The sequence below is a fragment of the Schistocerca piceifrons genome, chromosome 3, assembly GCF_021461385.2.
Source record: "Schistocerca piceifrons isolate TAMUIC-IGC-003096 chromosome 3, iqSchPice1.1, whole genome shotgun sequence".
Lineage (NCBI taxonomy): Eukaryota > Metazoa > Arthropoda > Insecta > Orthoptera > Acrididae > Schistocerca > Schistocerca piceifrons.
This window is the reverse complement of record NC_060140.1, coordinates 636,731,567-636,750,475: the sequence shown is the minus strand read 5'-3', so window position 1 is coordinate 636,750,475 and position 18,909 is coordinate 636,731,567. Positions and strand designations below refer to the sequence as shown.

The 18,909-nt window shown below is 39.9% G+C and overlaps 1 protein-coding gene across 1 annotated transcript in view; it reads left to right on the top strand.

The window, feature by feature from the left end:
• The window catches only part of LOC124789541 (death-associated protein kinase dapk-1-like), a 248,001-nt gene that overhangs the window by 86,137 nt on the left and 142,955 nt on the right, over positions 1-18,909 (top strand). The window contains exons 6-7 of the mRNA XM_047256938.1: positions 13,187-13,307; positions 13,604-13,784. Of these exons, the coding sequence (XP_047112894.1) occupies positions 13,187-13,307; positions 13,604-13,784 (302 nt within the window). The remainder of the gene's footprint in view (positions 1-13,186; positions 13,308-13,603; positions 13,785-18,909) is intronic.

The following is an 18,909-nucleotide window of genomic DNA, read 5'->3' as shown; positions in this document are numbered from 1 at the left end:
TACTCTTCCGTTGTGGTTGCACCTATGGTACAGCTATCTGTATTGTTGAGGCAGGCAAGCCTCCCCACCAACGGCAAGGTCCATGGTTCATGGGGGGGGGGTTTGCAAAAACTAACATAAAAGAAAATATAGTTGTCAAGTGCCTCATATTGCATTTTATCTTCTTAAAATAGTAGCAGAATAATCCATAAGCCCTGCCATTGTTAACTGCATAAAATAAGTAAGGTTTGCAGAGAATGCAGTGAGTAGAAAAATTGGGTTGGATAGGGTTAATTGAATTATCAGCATTTGCATCTCTTGACTTCATGTCTGATTAGTTGGTTTCTTTCGAGTACAGTACAGTTGACAAAACAAAACTGTTCCCATGAAGTATGACTAAGTCCCACACGAGACATTGTTTGCCTATACAGCCACATCACAATTTGTGTAAATATTTCTGCCCCATTGATGCGCATGTTGCATTATAGCGGCAACATATTACTGTGTCAGTGAAACACACTGTACACAATACTGGAAATTAAAATCAATTACACATTATACACGGAAGTATAGGACCTGACAGAGATTGCAAAATATGTAGTTGTTTGAACGACAGAGCTAGGTGTGATCTAAAGGTGGTGTTAGCAGTGCTGTGCAATTAGCTCGTGGTCAAAGTGTCTGATCATCACCCATAGAATGAGAGTTAGGTTCCACCATCTGTTCAGTACTATTATATGCCCCATCATGGTAGGTACCAATGCCTTTCTGTGGTAGTTTCTCTTGCTTCAAAAAGTACAAAACTGGTGTATATTATTTGTAGCCTTGGGAGAACTATTATAGTATGAGCTGAAAACAGTATCAAAAAACTCCCAAAATTTTAAACAAAGTTCATCCAAGTTATTTTAAGGGCATTCATTTTATAGGAGTGAGAGAAAATACTATTGTGTGGAGAGGAGTAAGTTATTTTAGATTAGTCAGACTTCTAGCAAATTTTTGTCTTTCTACGAGGCTCATATTTCAAATTTCTAACTGAGCTATTATTCAATTCTTTGGCCAAATGAAACAGGTAGTGATATATTTTTTTATTAAATTAAACACTCAAATGTAAGCACCCAGCTCAACAGCAAACCTTACGCCCTTTTATCCAGTAACACTGAAGCTTACTATCACTCTCAATTTCAAAAACAATCAGGTCCAAATTAAGTTGCCAAATATAAAGTTTTGTCTGTCTGCATAAAACTATTTATAGAAGTAGCAGGCAGAATGAAAAAGCAGGTGCAACAGAAAAAATCATTAAATTAAATCAAGTAAGATAGATTACTTGTTTAACGATGAGCTCATGAAATTTCGTCTCAAAATTACAAATGAGCTGGGAAAAATAAGTTCAACTATTCAACGTAGTGGGTCTGATTAAGATGCTTACATTCTGCCAGGCAGTATTTATTAAAATCCAATGCAATGTGTAGAATGATCCAAAAGAGGTAGTCAGGTAAGAAATAGCACAACCTTCCAATTGACAGGACAAGCAAAGAATATGGTTCTCCAACATAAAGTGTGGTTTATTTCTCCATAGTTTGTGAGAAAAATTGAGTTTAATAATGTTAGTGGTCTGTGGGTATGAAACTTCAGATGACAGAATGATGAAATGCGCTGCTCTCTGCCTTACTGCAATTACTATTTAATTTGAGAAAATGCCTATTCATGTTCTGATTTGACACAATTTTTAATGTACTACCGTAATATCTGAAGTTGAGTAGCTGTTGCAACAATATTCATTTGATGCTACTCTTCACAAAGTAATATTTCATTTGCTACAATGAATTGTTTTTCAAACTGAGCAGCATAACTAGGAGACTAGGTTTCTAGTATAAGATGACTTATTACTAGCATGTGATAGACTATGTGTACTTATATGTGACAGTATCCAATACTACGGTAACTTTGTCTTGCCACCCTTGTAACTGAATGAAGACTCATATTTTTAATAAGTGTTTTAACAATTTTGTGAACTTTGTGAAGACATCAGGTGATGATCCTGTTGTGCTAGTACTTGATGGGCATCATATAAAATTTGTTTGATATACAAAGCAAGAGGAAAATGTGTCCATGTCATCTGTTTATCACCTTATTCCACACATAAAATACAGCCTCCTTTGTAGAATTCATGAGACCTTTTAAAATGCATTATCTCCAAGTGTTGGATGGCAGTACATATAGCAATATTATGGAGGAAGCAATGGATCAAAGGAAATAGAAATACACAGGACCTGCTAATATAGCAGAAAACTGATGATGTTGATCCGCAAAAAACAGAAACCTTATGGGCAAGTAACCCAGCTCAAGTAGCAACCTCATTTTCGATCACGAGGTTAATTGGAGAGGCTTGCTCGTGAGCAGTAACAATGGAAAATGCTACAAATGGCCTTTGGAAATCGAGACATTTCCCATGAAACAGGCATATACACAGAAATAATGACAATGCAGTAAACCAGGAGTTTGGCATACAAGATAAAACAATGGAGTTAATGTTTAGTCCAACTGGTATCCATCCAGCTCCCAAAATCATCTAGCCACAACAAGAGCCACCTGATCTAGTAAAATCAATGCTTTCTGAAGCTGTTAAGTAGCTAACATTGTCACCATACTGGGAAACATTTGAAACAGTAAAAAGAGATGAAAGCTGTAGTGGAATCAAAGGAGACAGAAACAAAATTTTTGTTTTTGAACAAGAGAAAAACACAGGAAACAATCTTGCAGTCGTCCTTGTGTCACACAAATTCAGTTGAGGAAAACATTTCAAACGTGCAATCTGAAGAAGATGGAGACACTGAATGTATATTCTGTGAAGACACTAACAAGAGAAATGGGCACAGTGTATGAAAAAGAGCTTTCGTATTACCTGACTACACTTCTGTTGCACAATAAACGCAGAAAATGTTGGAGAGGCAATAAGGAAGACAATAGCATTATTTTAGTGTTTACCTGTTCGTATATTGGTTGATATTAATGTTTTCTCTGACTGCCTCATATTAGGACACCATTTCTATTTGTATTCAGATTGACTTGTGAAGTGGTACAGTTCGCTGATTCTTGATGCAGTAGTCCGGCTATGCCGTACCACTAATGATAACATGGTATTTCATTTTGAACTGCAGCAGGTCAAGGGCTGTAAGAGAACAATACATTATGCTTTACTGTATTGTCAACAGTGCCTGTGTTACTAGCTGCAAATACTTGTGAGTTGTTATTTACTTTATTATTTCTCATTCTGTTAGTTCCAGTGTTGTGTCTCCTATCTGTGTAACAGAAATTACTTTCTTTTCTACTTGTAAATTTTGGCAGATAATGATTACCTTTACTTTTTTCTGTGTGTGTGTGTGTTTTCTGTATAGCAATTTTTCCCTGATTAAAATCTCCTCTTTCTCCATTTAATGTATCCAGACCTACTATAAATGTTAATTGATTATCCACACTTGTCCATCCGCTATACAAGATTTCTTTCCACATGAAGTAAGGTGATCTCTTCCCCTGGTTCATGAGTCATGCTTCGGTAGCTCAGTGTGCAGAGCATTTGGCCATGGAAGACTACGGTCCTGAGTTCAAATCTCAGTCCAGCATACAATGTTAATCTGCCAGGAAGCTTCATATAAGTGCATACTCTGCAGCAGAGTGAAAATTTCATTCTAAATGAAAATCATGTTCCTCCACAAAAATCTGTCATCAATATAGCAGGAAGAAGTGAGACATACTAAATAACATGTACCACGATGCTTGTTCGAGCATTTTGCAAATTTCCTTGTATTAAGTGTTAAATAGGATGAATTCAATAAATAAAATTTAAAGTACAGTAATTTCACTTAAATTTCTAATTAATAAAGATGAAGTATCAAATGTTGTAATGTGAAGTGGTGTGAGACGAAGGAAGTTTCACATCAGTAATGAAGGTAGTATGAGGTACACCCATAGTTGGCATCAGTTACCTGCCTCAACCAAGGAGGCACAGAGGCAGTCGGCCTCTGGAAATATGTCTCGTCATTCATGAGCCTTGCCCGTGTATCTATGTCTGAGGGGCAGGTTTCGGCCAGTGTAAGTTCATGTGACACTTCATTTTTGGCCCACAAATTTGGAGTGGAATTCAAGTCTGGAGCTTGAATAGGCCAAGTCCTGAGCTTGAATAGGCCAGTTGATAAGGTTGACGTCAGCCTGTTGCAAAAACCATTGATGAACAATTTGACTTCTGTGAACTGATGAGTGGTCTTGCAGTAGCTGGATCACCTGTTGTTCTCAGTAATCAACCATTGTCCTCACTACTGATGGGTTCTGCTCCTCCTGTGATTTGAGTGACCTGCCATTCATTTATGACCGTCCCCAACTTGCCCCTCTATCCTCACCAAGGAAGCAACTAATAATTCCAGAAGGTAGGATAATGTAATCAGCTTTATTTTATGTGGATCATTGAGATTGTTAAAAGTTTTGCCCCTGATGGTAAATAATGGCTAGCATTTCTGTCTCATAATGTAGTCAAATATGACCTTTGTCAACTCTGGTATGGTATCCTAAATTTTCTGTAGTTAATTGGTCTTTAGTTTTTATCCTGCTTTTGCATTCATATCCCCTTCAGTGACAGCAAATACCTCTCCAAAGCAATACAGTATAGTTTTTCTAGTTTGATTGTGGGGCAAGTTGGTACTAATGTTTATTCTAGTAACTGCCCTTCAGTTATTTTTTCTCAACTATTAGGCAAGGTGACATAGTGCTAAAGGCAGTGGACTAAATTTAGTAGAAGTAAGGTTCAAATCTCCATGTAGCTATCCAAATTTAGGATGTCAGTGATTCCAGGGTGGTTCATATGAAGTAGCATGACCAATTTTCTCCTCAATCCTTCTCAAATCCAAACTTTTACACTGTATCCAATGAATTTGTCATAGATGGATGCTGAAGGCCTACCACCACACGTAATTAACTGTTAGCTTGGCATGATAGTTGTTTTTCTGCAAGCCCATCAACACTATGTTAAAACATCCAACTTATTGTTCTACAATAGAGTGAATGGAGATAGAAGTTTCAGATGGGGTGTCCTAGATTGATTGTATCTTTAGCTCACAAATTTTGCTAATATCTAAAACTTCCAGTTTTGGAAGCTTAAGTCATAACCACTAAGGACCGATTTTACCATGCTGCTTCATAAAAGTGCTGGACAGATACAGTGCATCATGATTGTAGATCTCAGTGCAAGATGCTTCTCACAAAGCCAACTCCTCATGTTCCCTCCTGCATCAGAATGATTGTACAGGGTGACACAGAAAAACGAAAACATTTTGACAATCCAATAAAACTAGAAGTGACGAAAGAAAGAAATTGCATTCATAGTAATTGAAACCTTACAACTTTGCCATTTATGAAACATTGATGGCATTTATCATTTTTAAAAAATTACGTCCTTTAGATGGCTTCCTCCTGCATGAATACATTTGTGAAATTTGTGTTGAGATTCCTCATTGACCGCTGCAACATCTCAGTTGGAGTACTGTGAATTGCATCCTGAATTCTCTGTCTTAACTCATCCAGGGATCTTTGTCAAGTCGTGTAGACTTTTTTCTTGAAGTAGCCCCATGAGAAAAAATCACAAATGGATAAATCTGGTGATCTAGGGGGCCAGGGAATGTTACCAAATCCTGAGATCAAATGGTTGTCAAACAATTCTCACACATATGCCACTGACTGCCAAGCAGTGTGTGATGTCACTCGACCCTGTTGATACCAGGCTTCTTGAATGTTTGGAACGTTGTCCAATGCAGGTGTAATGAAAGTTCATAACATCTCCATGTAACGATCGACATTGACAGTTATTGTGTTTTCTGTTTCATTTGCGAAAAAATACGGTATGTTAATCCCCTGTGATGAAACACCACACCATACTGTCACTTTACTAGTGTGTATAGGGCACTCATGAATGTCATTAGGATTTGTGTTTGCCCCGTAACAGTAGTTATGTTTATTCACATAACCTGTGAGATGAAAATGTGCCTCATCTGACATCCACAACTTATTTAGAAATTTGTCGTCATTGTTTATTTTTGTTATCATTTGATAACAGAATCTAATCATAACTGGTAATCGTTGTCCTTCAATTGTTGCACAATCTGTAGTCTGTATGGATGAAATTTTAAATCAAGATGGAACATTCCAACCACTGCTGCTTGCTTACGAATTGAACGCTGTGGGCTCAGTAAGACAGACTCATGTACAACATCAATTTTCCCTGGAGAATGCACACTTCTTGGTCATCCTGCTGGTTTCTTCTTGAGGGCAGATCCAGTCTCTTCAAAGTTATTAATCCTACATTTTATCGCATGCTTTGACGGAGCAGCATCATGACGTCCTAAATAGTAAAAACGTCGAAACTCCCTCTGCGCTGCTACCAAACTATGATTGTTTTTATAAAACATTTTTGTACTAACGCACACTGTTGCCCGTTTCACTAATCCACAATTACTGAAATGGTGGACTGTTTACTCGCTAACTTTCACGAACCCGCAGTGCTGCCACCTGCCCATGGCTGCCACTACTCATTTCAAACATTCCTGTTGTTCTGTGATACCCTGTATATTTACATGTCTGTATTGAAATAACATTTGTAATCAAACTTTATAATACTATTCATTTTTCATTGGAGAGTTCCAGTATATATTCCGCTTTTCAATGAATGAAGTTTTTCTGCCGGCCGAAGTGGCCGTGTGGTTAAAGGCGCTGCAGTCTGGAACCGCAAGACCGCTACGGTCGCAGGTTCGAATCCTGCCTCGGGCATGGATGTTTGTGATGTCCTTAGGTTAGTTAGGTTTAACTAGTTCTAAGTTCTAGGGGACTAATGACCTCAGCAGTTGAGTCCCATAGTGCTCAGAGCCATTTGAACCATTTTTTTGAAGTTTTTCTGTATGTCAGCTGTGTAAACATGCAGGAGAAAAGTCTTGTGAAGAAATAAATAAAGAAATGAGAATTTATTAATAATCTTAAAAAAATGGAAACTACAGGCAAATTTTTAGGATTTCATGAATGATGAGCATAAACAAGCATGTCCTTGATGAGAACTGATAACAAAGATGAAATAGCTGCTAAAAGCAGATCCTATTTTTTCTTAATATATGGCATTTGAAGTTATTAATTATAATGATGTTTAACAATCATTGCTGAGGTGAAGCTCACTGATGGTGTCTGGGAATTCAGAAGCATTCAGATTGCGGAATTTACTTTAAGTTCTGTTGAAGACTCCTTGTAACTCTGCATTGTGTGTACCATGCAGAGATTGTTTTGGCTAGTGATATGCAACATCTGCACATAATTGTGAGCTGTGTAATAATCATTACATATGTTTATAAATATGGCTACCCTTTTCCATTTGCAGCAGAATACATATGTTGGGGTTTTAAGGAACCCCTATAAAATATATATTTAGGAAATGTAAGAACATCAGGTATTTACAATCAAATCTCACCGATTTAGACAGTGAATGAATTAGTGGTTCATGTGATGAAGAGTAAAGTTGGGGATAGTCAAGACGGGAGAGGAATTAATTCAACTGATGTAACAGTTAGAACTAGTGTTCCAGATAATGCCCCTCAAACCTCCACGATAATGTTGGAAGTGTAAGCAACTAGTGTCTGCTTATTATTTTCAGCAGTGGCAAATTTCTATGAAAAGGACTTACAAAACTGATCCTATAGTTGAGTTGGCATAAGTTTATCCCTGACAGTTTCAGTGTGTTGGGCACAGCAGATTCACGGATGTACCTCAACAAATAACATAATGCAATTATGTAAATGTCTCTATGGCAATGCCTCAGTGTTGTCACAGGCACAGGCCATACCCATTTACAAGAAGAGTAGTAGTAGAAGTGGACCACAAAATTACTGCCCAATATCCTTGACATTGATTTGTTGTAGAAAGTTACAACATATTCTGAGCTCAAACATAATGAGGTATCTTGAACAGAATGACCTCCTCAAAGCCAACCAGCATGGTTTTTGGAAACATCGATCATGTGAAACCCTACTTGCACTTTCCTCATTTGACATACTGAAAGCTTTGGATCAAGCAACCAGCTAGATACAGTGTTTCTTGATTTCTGAAAAGCATTTGACTGAGTACCACACCTACACTTATTGCCAAAAGTACAATCATATGTGGTATGAAGTTAAATTTTTGACTGGATTGAGGACTTTTTGGTAGGGAGGACACAGCTTGTTATCTTGGATGGAGAGTCACCGTCAGGTGTAGAAGTAACTTAAGACGAGCCCCATGAAAGTGTGTTGAGACTGTTGCTTTTCATGTTGTATATTAATGACCTTGCAGACAATAGTAAAATGAGGCTTTTTGCAGATGATGCAGTTATCTGCAATGAAGTACTATCTGAGATAAGCTGCGTAAATGTTTAGTCAGATCTTGATAAGATTTCAGCATGGTGCAGAGATTGGCAACTTGCTCTAAATGTTCATAAATGTAAAACTGTGCACTTCACAAAATGTAGTATCCTATACTATAATATCATTGAGTCACTGTTGGAATCAGCCAGCTCATACAAATACCTGTGTGTAATGAATTGTGGGGATGTGAAATGGAATGATCACATAGGTTCAGTCGGATTAAGCAGGTGGTAGACTTCATTTTATTAGTAGAATACTGGGGAAATGCAATCGGTCTACTAAGGAGATTACTTACAGATCATTTGTGCAACCCATTCTTACCAGGTAGGACAAACGGGGGATATTGAATGCATACATAGAATGGCAGCATGAATTGTCACACGTTTATTTAATGTACGGGAGAATGTCATAGAGGTACAGTGAACTGAAATGGCAGACTCTTGAAGACAGACATAAACTATCCTGAGAAAGTCTATTAAAAACGTTTTAAGAACCAACTTTAAATGATTACTCTAGGGATATACATAACCCCCTGTGTGTCGCTCACACGAAGGTTGTGAGGGTAAGATTAGAATAATTACTGCACGCTCAGAGGCATTCAGACAATCATTCTTCCCACGCTCAGTATGTGAATAGAATGGGAAGAAACCATAATAACTTGTACATTGGGGCATACCCTCACAGTAGTTTGCAGAGCATACATGTTGAAGTATCTTTGTAGCTGGCTACTGTTTTTGCCTGCAGCCATTAATGCTCCCCCCCCCCCCCCCCCCCACACCCCCACCCATGAACCATGGACCTTGCCGTTGGTGGGGAGGCTTGCATGCCTCAGCGATACAGATAACCATACCGTAGGTGCAACCACAACAGAGGGGTATCTGCTGAGAGGCCAGACAAACGTGTGGTTCCTGAAGAGGGGCAGCAGCCTTTTCAGTAGTTGCAAGGGCAACAGTCTGGATGATTGACTGATCTGGTCTTGTAACAATAACCAAAACGGCCTTGCTGTGCTGGTACTGCGAACGGCTGAAAGCAAGGGGAAACTACAGCCGTAATTTTTCCCGAGGGCATGCAGCTTTACTGTATGATTAAATGATGATGGCGTCCTCTTGGGTAAAATATTCCGGAGGTAAAATAGTCCCCATTTGGATCTCCGGGTGGGGACTACTCAGGAGGATGTCATTATCAGGAGAAAGAAAACTGGCGTTCTATGGATCGGAGCGTGGAATGTCAGATCCCTTAATCGGGCAGGTAGGTTAGAAAATTTAAAAAGGGAAATGGATAGGTTGAAATTAGATATAGTGGGAATTAGTGAAGTTCGGTGGCAGGAGGAACAAGACTTCTGGTCAGGTGACTACAGGGTTATAAACACAAAATCAAATAGGGGTAATGCAGGAGTAGGTTTAATAATGAATAGGAAAATAGGAATGCGGGTAAGCTACTACAAACAGCATAGTGAACGCATTATTGTGGCCAAGATAGATATGAAGCCCACACCTACTACAGTAGTACAAGTTTATATGCCAACTAGCTCTGCAGATGACGAAGAAATTGAAGAAATGTATGATGAAATAAAAGAAATTATTCAGATTGTGAAGGGAGACGAAAATTTAATAGTCATGGGTGACTAGAATTCGAGTGTAGGAAAAGGGAGAGAAGGAAACATAGTAGGTGAATATGGATTGGGGCTAAGAAATGAAAGAGGAAGCCGCCTGGTAGAATTTTGCACAGAGCACAACATAATCATAGCTAACACTTAGTTTAAGAATCATGAAAGAAGGTTGTATACATGGAAGAACCCTGGAGATACTAAAAGGTATCAGATAGATTATATAATGGTACGACAGAGATTTAGGAACCAGGTTTTAAATTGTAAGACATTTCCAGGGGCAGACGTGGACTCTGACCACAATCTATTGGTTATGAACTGTAGATTAAAACTGAAGAAATTGCAAAAAGGTGGGAATTTAAGGAGATAGGACATGGATAAACTGAAAGAACCAGAGGTTGTACAGAGTTTCAGGGAGAGCATAAGGGAACAATTGACAGGAATGGGGGAAAGAAATACAGTAGAAGAAGAATGGGCAGCTTTGAGAGATGAAGTAGCGAAGGCAGCAGAGGATCAAGTAGGTAAAAAGATGAGGGCTAGTAGAAATCCTTGGGTAACAGAAGAAATATTGAATTTAATTGATGAAAGGAGAAAATATAAAAATGCAGTAAATGAAGCAGGCAAAAAGGAATACAAACGTTTCAAAAATGAGATTGACAGGAAGTGCAAAATGGCTAAGCAGGGATGGCTAGAGGACAAATGTAAGGATGTAGAGGCCTATCTCACTAGGGGTAAGATAGATACTGCCTACAGGAAAATTAAAGAGACCTTTGGAGATAAGAGAACGACTTGTATGAATATCAAGAGCTCAGATGGAAACCCAGTTCTAAGCAAAGAAGGGAAAGCAGAAAGGTGGAAGGAGTATATAGAGGGTCTATACAAGGGCGATGTACTTGAGGACAATATTATGGAAATGGAAGAGGATGTAGATGAAGATGAAATGGGAGACACGATACTGCGTGAAGAGTTTGACAGAGCACTGAAAGACCTGAGTCGAAACAAGGCCCCCGGAGTAGACAACATTCCATTGGAACTACTGACGGCCTTGGGAGACCCAGTCCTGACAAAACTCTACCATCTGGTGAGCAAGATGTATGAAACAGGCGAAATACCCTCAGACTTCAAGAAGAATATAATAATTCCAATCCCAAAGAAAGCAGGTGTTGACAGATGTGAAAATTACCGAACTATCAGTTTAATAAGTCACAGCTGCAAAATACTAACACAAATTCTTTACAGACGAATGGAAAAACTAGTAGAAGCCAACCTCGGGGAAGACCAGTTTGGATTCCGTAGAAACACTGGAACACGTGAGGCAATACTGACCTTACGACTTATCTTAGAAGAAAGATTAAGGAAAGGCAAACCCACGTTTCTAGAATTTGTAAACTTAGAGAAAGCTTTTGACAATGTTGACTGGAGTACTCTCTTTCAAATTCTAAAGGTGGCAGGGGTAAAATACAGGGAGCGAAAGGCTATTTACAATTTGTACAGAAACCAGATGGCAGTTATAAGAGTCGAGGGACATGAAAGAGAAGCAGTGGTTGGGAAGGGAGTAAGACAGGGTTGTAGCCTCTCCCCGACATTGTTCAATCTGTATATTGAGCAAGCAGTAAAAGAAACAAAAGAAAAATTCGGAGTAGGTATTAAAATTCATCGAGAAGAAATAAAAACTTTTGAGGTTCGCCGATGACATTGTAATTCTGTCAGAGACAGCAAAGGACTTGGAAGAGCAGTTTAATGGAATGGACAGTGTCTTGAAAGGAGGATATAAGATGAACATCAGCAAAAGCAAAACAAGGGTAATGGAAGGTAGTCGAATTAAGTCGGGTGATGCTGAGGGAATTGGATTCGGAAATGAGACTCTTAAGGTAGTAAAGGAGTTTTGCTATTTGGGGAGCAAAATAACTGATGATGGTAGAAGTAGAGAGGATATAAAATGTAGACTGGCAATGGCAAGGAAAGCGTTTCTGAAGAAGAGAAATTTGTTAACATCGAGTATTGATTTAAGTGTCAGGAAGTCATTTCTGAAAGGATTTGTATGGAGTGTAGCCATGTATGGAAGTGAAAAATGGATGATAAATAGTTTGGACAAGAAGAGAATAGAAGCTTTCGAAATGTGGTGCTACAGAAGAATGTTGAAGATTATGTGGGTGGATCACGTAACTAATGAGGAGGTATTGAATAGAATTGGGGAGAAGAGAAGTTTGTGGCACAACTTGACTAGAAGAAGGGATTGGTTGGTAGGACATGTTCTGAGGCATGAAGGGATCACCAATTTAGTATTGGAGGGCAGCGTGGAGGGTAAAAATCGTAGAGGGAGACCAAGAGATGAATACACTAAGCAGATTCAGAAGGATGTAGGTTGCAGTAGGTACTGGGAGATGAAAAAGCTTGCACAGGATAGAGTAGCATGGAGAGCTGCATCAAACCAGTCTCAGGACTGAAGACCACAACAACAACAACAACAACCATTAATGCTTCACAGTAGGAAGCAGGCAACAGCAATACAGGCTGTCAGGGATCTTCTTATGCCATCTCGACTGTACACTACAGCAGTTATCTGAAAATCATAGACACATTTGGAAAAGTAATGATTGACAAATACATGTAAATGTAATACACTGTTGCAACTGTAATAGTTTTTAGTTATTTCTTGGTGACTGTCGCAGATTTACAGACTGCTTCTGTAAAGGGAAGTATGATTTATTGTGAAATAAATATTTAAAGATTTTGCACACTATCACTGCTAAGGTAAAGCAGAATCAGGAAGAGGACGCCACAGACGCCAACTTGTTGACAAGAATAGGAACTCTTTAAGATTTTTAAAATCAATAGAATGACAAAGCCAAACTCTTTGAGAACTGCAGGAGAGTAAAACACAGAATAATAAAGAGATAGCATGCAAGCCATACACAAAAATCAAGTATCAACAATTATGTTACGTATTTTTAGAAGCATTTCTGTAAATTATATTCATTTTGGAAATAAGGAAAGCAGACCATTTCAATGAAAATAGTATTGTATACAGATTTTAATATAACTGAATGCAGCCCATTTACATTTTCTCATTTGTTTCATAAAGTTGTCCAAAATGGTTCACTCTAGCCCCATCTAAATTTTCTTTGGTGCCTTTTCCATATACCTTGCTTAAACTTTCTTTCATTCTTTCCTTTTTCAGATGTTTGTGCCTTGCTGGATGTAATACTGATCAGAAGAATACTGATGGAATACGAGCTGAAATAACAGCTTTAAAACATGGTTTCAATGATGTTGCTAACCTTCTTGCTAAACTTAAAAATGTAAGTTACAAATATTAATTCATTAATTAAAAAACTTTGCACTACCAAAGTTTTGTCTCCTAATATAAATTATACGTAATCAATCATGGGAGTTTCTTTTTTGCTGCGTTGTAATAGCATCAATGACCTTTAGCAACATATAATTGTTTTCAGAACAAATTTTGTTTTAAAACACATCTTTCATAAGTTTTTATGATATGTCAAAACTAAGTTGTAACTACAGTATGTAATGATTGTCAGAGCATCCATTTTATTGGTATTGAATGTCTTTTTTTCTTGTTTATTTCAATATTTAGAGGGATGAACTGATACGGCAGTTGATTCCAACTTCAAAGCCCCCATCTCGACTTAGTGTAAAGTTTCTAGGACGCACTGGCTCAGGCAAGACAACACTCATCAGTTCTCTGACAGCTGGTCTCATCACAGGCCTTCTTCGAAAAGCCAGACTGTCTCCTTCTTCAGCACCATCTCGTACAGGTGAACATTTGTCTTTGTCATTGTTACTGACAAGGTAAAACTCATTGTATTTTGTTAGTAACTGCTGTTATTTTACGCAGATTTTAGTGTTATTTTTTCTCCTCTTTGTTCTTTGATTTTTGTCTTACTTTATTGATTTTCAGCATTGTATCTGAAGAAACTATTTACTTATCATTTACATTATGTGTATGTCAGATTTCTTTATAGCAAGTCCATGCAAACAAGTATCTGTAAACACTGGGAATTGATACTGATGCAGCTGACTTTTCTTCATCCTCGACAATTTTTTGTGTGTGTTAACATAAAAGATATTGAATATGGAATGCTTCCTAGACAGTGCAGATGTATGCATTGCTGTAGTTTTGTGTTTTTCACCATAAAATGCTCAGATGACTAAAGTTCTTTATCTAGTAATGAAAGGAAGCATCAAGAAAGAATAATGAGAAACAAACATCAAAATCCAACAACAGATGTAGGTGTTGTAGCAGAGCAGTGATATAAATAAATGGCAAAGTCAACATAATTGAAAACAAGTTGAGCGGAAAGGGTCACATGACCATTAACATCATAACATTCTCTCTGAGGATATTGGCATGGCTGAAATTGATGTCCCATTCCAATGACACATTGACTTGAGATTGTGAATGGCACCATTTAAATTCTCATAGAGAATATTTGACACTGGAATTCCACCCTGTTGCTGATCTGACTTTTAACACTTGCTTATTGGTCATGATTAATAACCTCCCTTGCTTAATATCATTGGTCAAATTGTTTTATTTTCTAAATAAACTGTTTGGAGGCAGAAATATTGTCCACATCAAAATATTTTCCAACTTTTGACCATTTACTTAATGTTCCATATCATGCAAAACAGTTTGATACCTTGCCATCAGTTTCCAACAAAGATTAATTCATTCAGAGACAGATCATTATACACTGCCAGAAAAAAATTAGTACTCTATATTAGAGATTTCCAATTCACTCAAGATTTATTGTTGCAACATGGCATATGGAGTACATGAAATGGTTACATCTACAGACCAGTAGCAAAAGCAGTTCTGGGTACGAGGTATCGATGCCTGCAGAAACACCCACATTAGTATGTGGTGTAGCAGCCACAGGTGGCAATGCAGACACTGACTCATACATCCAATTGAACGTATAGGTGGCTAATACTGTCCTGGGATATGTTATACTACATATGCTCGATGTGTTCACGTAGTTCTGAAAGAGTTGTTGGTTGCCGAGTTGCTTAAGTCACTCTCGCCCCATCAAGTTTTCAAAAAGCTTACACTTTGTCTGAAGCTTCCCATTTGGATTGCATTACATTGGGGGGAGGGGGGAGGAGAAAAGAAAATGAGGTAATTTTCAACAATTTTCAAGATACTAGAAAGAGAATGTATCTTTATGGGGAGAAATACACTCCTGGAAATTGAAATAAGAACACCGTGAATTCATTGTCCCAGGAAGGGGAAACTTTATTGACACATTCCTGGGGTCAGATACATCACGTGATCACACTGACAGAACCACAGGCACATAGACACAGGCAACAGAGCATGCACAATGTTGGCACTAGTACAGTGTATATCCACCTTTCGCAGCAATGCAGGCTGCTATTCTCCCATGGAGACGATCGTAGAGATGCTGGATGTAGTCCTGTGGAACGGCTTGCCATGCCATTTCCACCTGGCGCCTCAGTTGGACCAGCGTTCGTGCTGGACGTGCAGACCGCGTGAGACGACGCTTCATCCAGTCCCAAACATGCTCAATGGGGGACAGATCTGGAGATCTTGCTGGCCAGGGTAGTTGACTTACACCTTCTAGAGCATGTTGGGTGGCACGGGATACATGCGGACGTGCATTGTCCTGTTGGAACAGCAAGTTCCCTTGCCGGTCTAGGAATGGTAGAACGATGGGTTCGATGACGGTTTGGATGTACCGTGCACTATTCAGTGTCCCCTCGACGATCACCAGTGGTGTACGGCCAGTGTAGGAGATCGCCCCCCACACCATGATGCCGGGTGTTGGCCCTGTGTGCCTCGGTCGTATGCAGTCCTGATTGTGGCGCTCACCTGCACGGCGCCAAACACGCATACGACCATCATTGGCACAAAGGCAGAAGCGACTCTCATCGCTGAAGATGACACGTCTCCATTCGTCCCTCCATTCACGCCTGTCGCGACACCACTGGACGCGGGCTGCACGATGTTGGGGCGTGAGCGGAAGACGGCCTAACGGTGTGCGGGACCGTAGCCCAGCTTCATGGAGACGGTTGCGAATGGTCCTCGCCAATACCCCAGGAGCAACAGTGTCCCTAATTTGCTGGGAAGTGGCGGTGCGGTCCCCTACGGCACTGCGTAGGATCCTACGGTCTTGGCGTGCATCCGTGCGTCGCTGTGGTCCGGTCCCAGGTCGACGGGCACGTGCACCTTCCGCCGACCACTGGTGACAACATCGATGTACTGTGGAGACCTCACGCCCCACGTGTTGAGCAATTCGGCGGTACGTCCACCCGGCCTCCCGCATGCCCACTATACGCCCTCGCTCAAAGTCCGTCAACTGCACATACGGTTCACGTCCACGCTGTCGCGGCATGCTACCAGTGTTAAAGACTGCGATGGAGCTCCGTATGCCATGGCAAACTGGCTGACACTGACGGCGGCGGTGCACAAATGCTGCCCAGCTAGCGCCATTCGACGGCCAACACCGCGGTTCATGGTGTGTCCGCTGTGCCGTGCGTGTGATCGTTGCTTGTACAGCCCTCTCGCAGTGTCCGGAGCAAGTATGGTGGGTCTGACACACCGGTGTCAATGTGTTCTTTTTTCCATTTCCAGGAGTGTATTTAATAACTGCTTGACTTGTAGCAGTATAGAAAATCAGCTTAAATTGTTATGGCTCGAACAGTGATTTCTGAAATATTCAAAATAATTTTAGATGGAGCTGTTACCAGGGCAGTTTTTTAATTGAAACTGAAATAAGATGTGATTAAAAACAAGAAACACTGTTGTTCTGACAGACATAGGATTTTCATTTGTGTATTAAAGTATCTGTAACATTGTTCAGAAGGGCTTTTAAAGCATATTATGTAGACTGTGAGGCTGTAGTACATGTCTCATGTTTTCTTAAAATAATAAAAGTACACAGCCAAAAGTTATAATTTTAACTGAAATATTTTTATTACTAATATTAAATATATTTAAGGGTCTCAAAGGAGCATATTTAAATAACAAATTTCTAGGTAGACAAATGTTTAAACTTAAAATGTACATGTTCAGCGGAGAAGATCCGTGGTGTTCTCAAGTGAGAGTTTTAATAGTGTGGAAAGTCAAACTATGAAAACTCCAGGTAGGAATATCAACAGTGTAGGAAAAGACAGATTGCTACTTACTGTAAAGAAGACATGTCAAGTTACAGACAGGCACAATTATAAGACACTTGCACAAAGCTTTTGGCCACAGAATCTGTCAATAAAAGACACACACACACACACACACACACACACACACACACACACAAGCAAATACACCTCACACACACGATCACCAGCTCCAGCATCTCGGACCGGAATGCAGCTATAACATGTGATGCAAGCAGCAGTCTGGAGGGAGCAGGGAAGGGGAAAGTATAGAAGTGCATGGATGGGGAGAGAGATGAACACAGTCTGGTGAAGTGAGCAGGGACTAGACTGCCAACAGGTGCAGTGTCAGGAGGCTGCGGGGCAGGTAGGTGGGTAAAAAAGGAGCAAAAAAGGGGAGGAGCAGGGAAAGATGGGCAGGTGGTTTGACAGAGGGCTGCAAATAAACAGAGTGCGAGATTAGAATATGGAGGAGATGATAGGACAGAGGGGGTGGAAATTTCTGTGGAGAGTGTAGGTACAATATATTGCCATAGGTTGAGTCCAGGATAATTACGGGAGTGGAGAATGTGTTGTGAGGATAACTCTTGTCTGTGCAGTTCTGAAAATCTAGTGGTAGAGAGAAGGATCCAGATTGCTTGGGTACTGGAGCAGTCATTGAAATCAAGTGTGTTATGTTAAGCTGCATGTTGTGCCACAGGCTGGTCTACTTTGCTTTTGCCACAGTTTGGCGGCAGCCGTTAATCCTGGTGAACAGCTGGTTGGTAGTCATACCAATATAAAAATCTGTGCAATGATTGCAGCAGAGCTGGTAAATAACATGGCTGCTTTCACATATGGCCCAGCCCCTGAGGGGGCAGGATAAACCTGTGACAAGACCGGAATAAGAAGTGCTGTGTGGGTGGATTGGGCAGGTTTTGCACCTGGGTCTTCCACAGGGACATCATCCTGTCCCACATTTCAGGGCATGATGATAGGTAATCAAAGTCCATATGAAGGATGTGGCTTCAGTTGTTCCAGTCTGGGGTGGTATTGGGTAACGAAGGGGGCACTCTTTTGTATCTTGTTCTGAGGAGTGGTTGGAGGCTTGGGGGTATATGGAGGAATGGTATGGGAGATCTGTTTGTGGACTAGTGTCGGGGTAGTGTGTGTCTTTGAAAGCCTTGGTATACCTTCAGCATAAAGGCCTAGGGAATTCTTGTCACTGCAGATATGCTGTCCCCTGGTGGTTTCCAATTTCTTGCAATGATACAAAAAGTTCTTTCTTATTTAACAAATTTCTTATATTTTGATCAGTTTCTCCACTGGTTTTTGTAATGGTGTCTCAAGTTATTTGCCAGCTCTGTCTTTCAGAAATACTTTCTGTAAAACAGGCCTAGTGAAAATATTGGAAATCACAGGGATTGAACAAACAGTGGCCTGCCTGGCTTTGTTGGACATTTCTGGACATTAGTAATGCAAGTGGCCTCTTACCAGATACATTCAGTTGTAGATCATGTTGTGTGATGTGTGCCAAAGCATATGTGGTCCTCCAGAGCATGTGGAGATGCACATTCGCCGTCGCCCCTTGTCAGTGTCCTGAGCTGACAGCTTTAACATCTCATCTGTCCATATATTAAACCAAAGTGTACACAGTTGGATGTTCTGTACTTAAAGACTACCTAAACAATTTGTTGGGTTTCCACAAACATCTTTCATTGGCCTAAGTGCTTAGTAGCAGCACATGTTTTCCGTAGGATTGACATGTTACACAACAGAAGAAAC